The sequence below is a fragment of the Octodon degus genome, unplaced genomic scaffold (assembly GCF_000260255.1).
Source record: "Octodon degus isolate 3935 unplaced genomic scaffold, OctDeg1.0 scaffold00321, whole genome shotgun sequence".
NCBI lineage: Eukaryota > Metazoa > Chordata > Mammalia > Rodentia > Octodontidae > Octodon > Octodon degus.
In genome coordinates, this window is record NW_004524897.1 from 900,665 (window position 1) to 902,312 (window position 1,648).

At 39.6% G+C, this 1,648-nt stretch overlaps 1 protein-coding gene across 1 annotated transcript in view; it reads right to left on the bottom strand.

The window, feature by feature from the left end:
- The window catches only part of Tbc1d8b (TBC1 domain family member 8B), a 97,265-nt gene that overhangs the window by 68,130 nt on the left and 27,487 nt on the right, over positions 1 to 1,648 (bottom strand). The window contains exon 2 of the mRNA XM_004647724.2: positions 376 to 486. Within this exon, the coding sequence (XP_004647781.1) occupies positions 376 to 486 (111 nt within the window). The remainder of the gene's footprint in view (positions 1 to 375; positions 487 to 1,648) is intronic.

Consider the following 1,648-nt stretch of genomic DNA (forward strand, 5'->3'; position numbering starts at 1 on the left):
CAGTACCTGTTGTGCCTTTCAGATTTTATTTACTCTTTCAGGTTCTTACAGGAGGGACACAGTACGATATTTACACATATGGGTGTGATTTATTTCATCTTAAGTGAAATAAATCACACCCATATGTGTAAACATCGCATTCATTCTCTGGTATTAGAAACTGAAAGTGTAAATAAAACCCAAACTGTATAATGGATTTTTAAATTCCCAATAATCAGTAATCCTTAAATAAACAGTAGTCTTGTTAGTTCTCTCAGAGTTGCATATTTAACTAAGTTCCAGAGCTCAAAATAATGAGGAAGTATACATGTGAATATTTAATTTCTTTAATGTCCTTACTTTATTTGAATGGTACATTTAAAAAATCATACTCACCACATGCAATTGACAAATAAACTTGAGAATCTGGTGTCTGGTGCAGGATACGAAAGGGAGCCACTTTAGCAGTAGAGTCCAAAACTGAGTCAAGAGTTCCCACCAGAAGACCTGTTACAATAGAAAGACTACTGAAATAAAGATTTTATAAAAGGTAAGTAAAAATAGTCTTTCTTACTTCTTTTGTTCCTGGGACAAAATACCCAATACTTGAAACTTAAAAGGAGGAGTGGTTTATTTTGGCTCATGTTTCAGTCCATTGTCCCCTACTTCCAAGGCAGAACAGCATGGCTGAAGGGTATAGTAGAGGCTATGATGCAGCCACACAGAGAGGATGAAGGGAGGAGCCAAGGAAAAAGATAAACCCTCTAGGTCATAGTCTCAGTAATCTACCTTCTAACAGCAAGCCACCTATAAATTCCCATAAAGAAATCACATATGGAATGCCCTACCTACAAGCACATGAAGTTTCTGGGAGACATCTAGTTATGAAGCACAACAAAAATTAAATGATCAGGAAAAACAAAATGTTAGTAGCAATCAGCAAAATGCAGCCTCTCTATGACTCCGAATCTAGACACCTGGAAAATAATTTCGTGAAAAGTAAAAAACAAAGTAAACCTCCAGGGATCACAAGGGAACTATAAGGAAAATTAGAAGCTACAGACAAGTTGGAGAAATGAAACAATGCAGAGAAAAAATGAAGCAGTCTAAAAGCCTACCCTGGCTCCCAGTGAGGGGAACCTGTCTTCACAGACACAGGGTAGGGTGCTCCAGAAAGAAACAATGGGCTGAACGAGCAGTACCAGCCCCCCCAAAATCCAACAGTTATTGTGAAGTGCAAAGGCAACACGCTGTTTTACTATGAAAGTAACTCGTTCTGCAAAGCAGGCAACAGTTAGAGAAGGGCTGCTGTGAGGGCTCACTACAGTGCTAGATAGCATTTAATCAGGCACCATTTCAAGAATGGGTTAATTGTTCAAGAACAACTAAAAAAACAAACGCTCTTCAGGATTTTGAGTTTTAACTTCCCACATTGACTGGGTGAGAAAGACCCAGAGAAGACAGCAGTGGAGAGGGTACAGGCTAGACACAGACCCCTTGAAATTTTAAGTTCAGGTCACAAATCACATGGGTCCCACCCTCAATGGAGTGAAGCCAGGCTCTGTGTGTGTGGTTTCAGAAGTAGCTGGATCTAAAGAGCTGGTACTAAATATAGTGGACTGTACTTTAACCCATGACCTGCTGCCTACATCCAGCACAGATCAGAGAG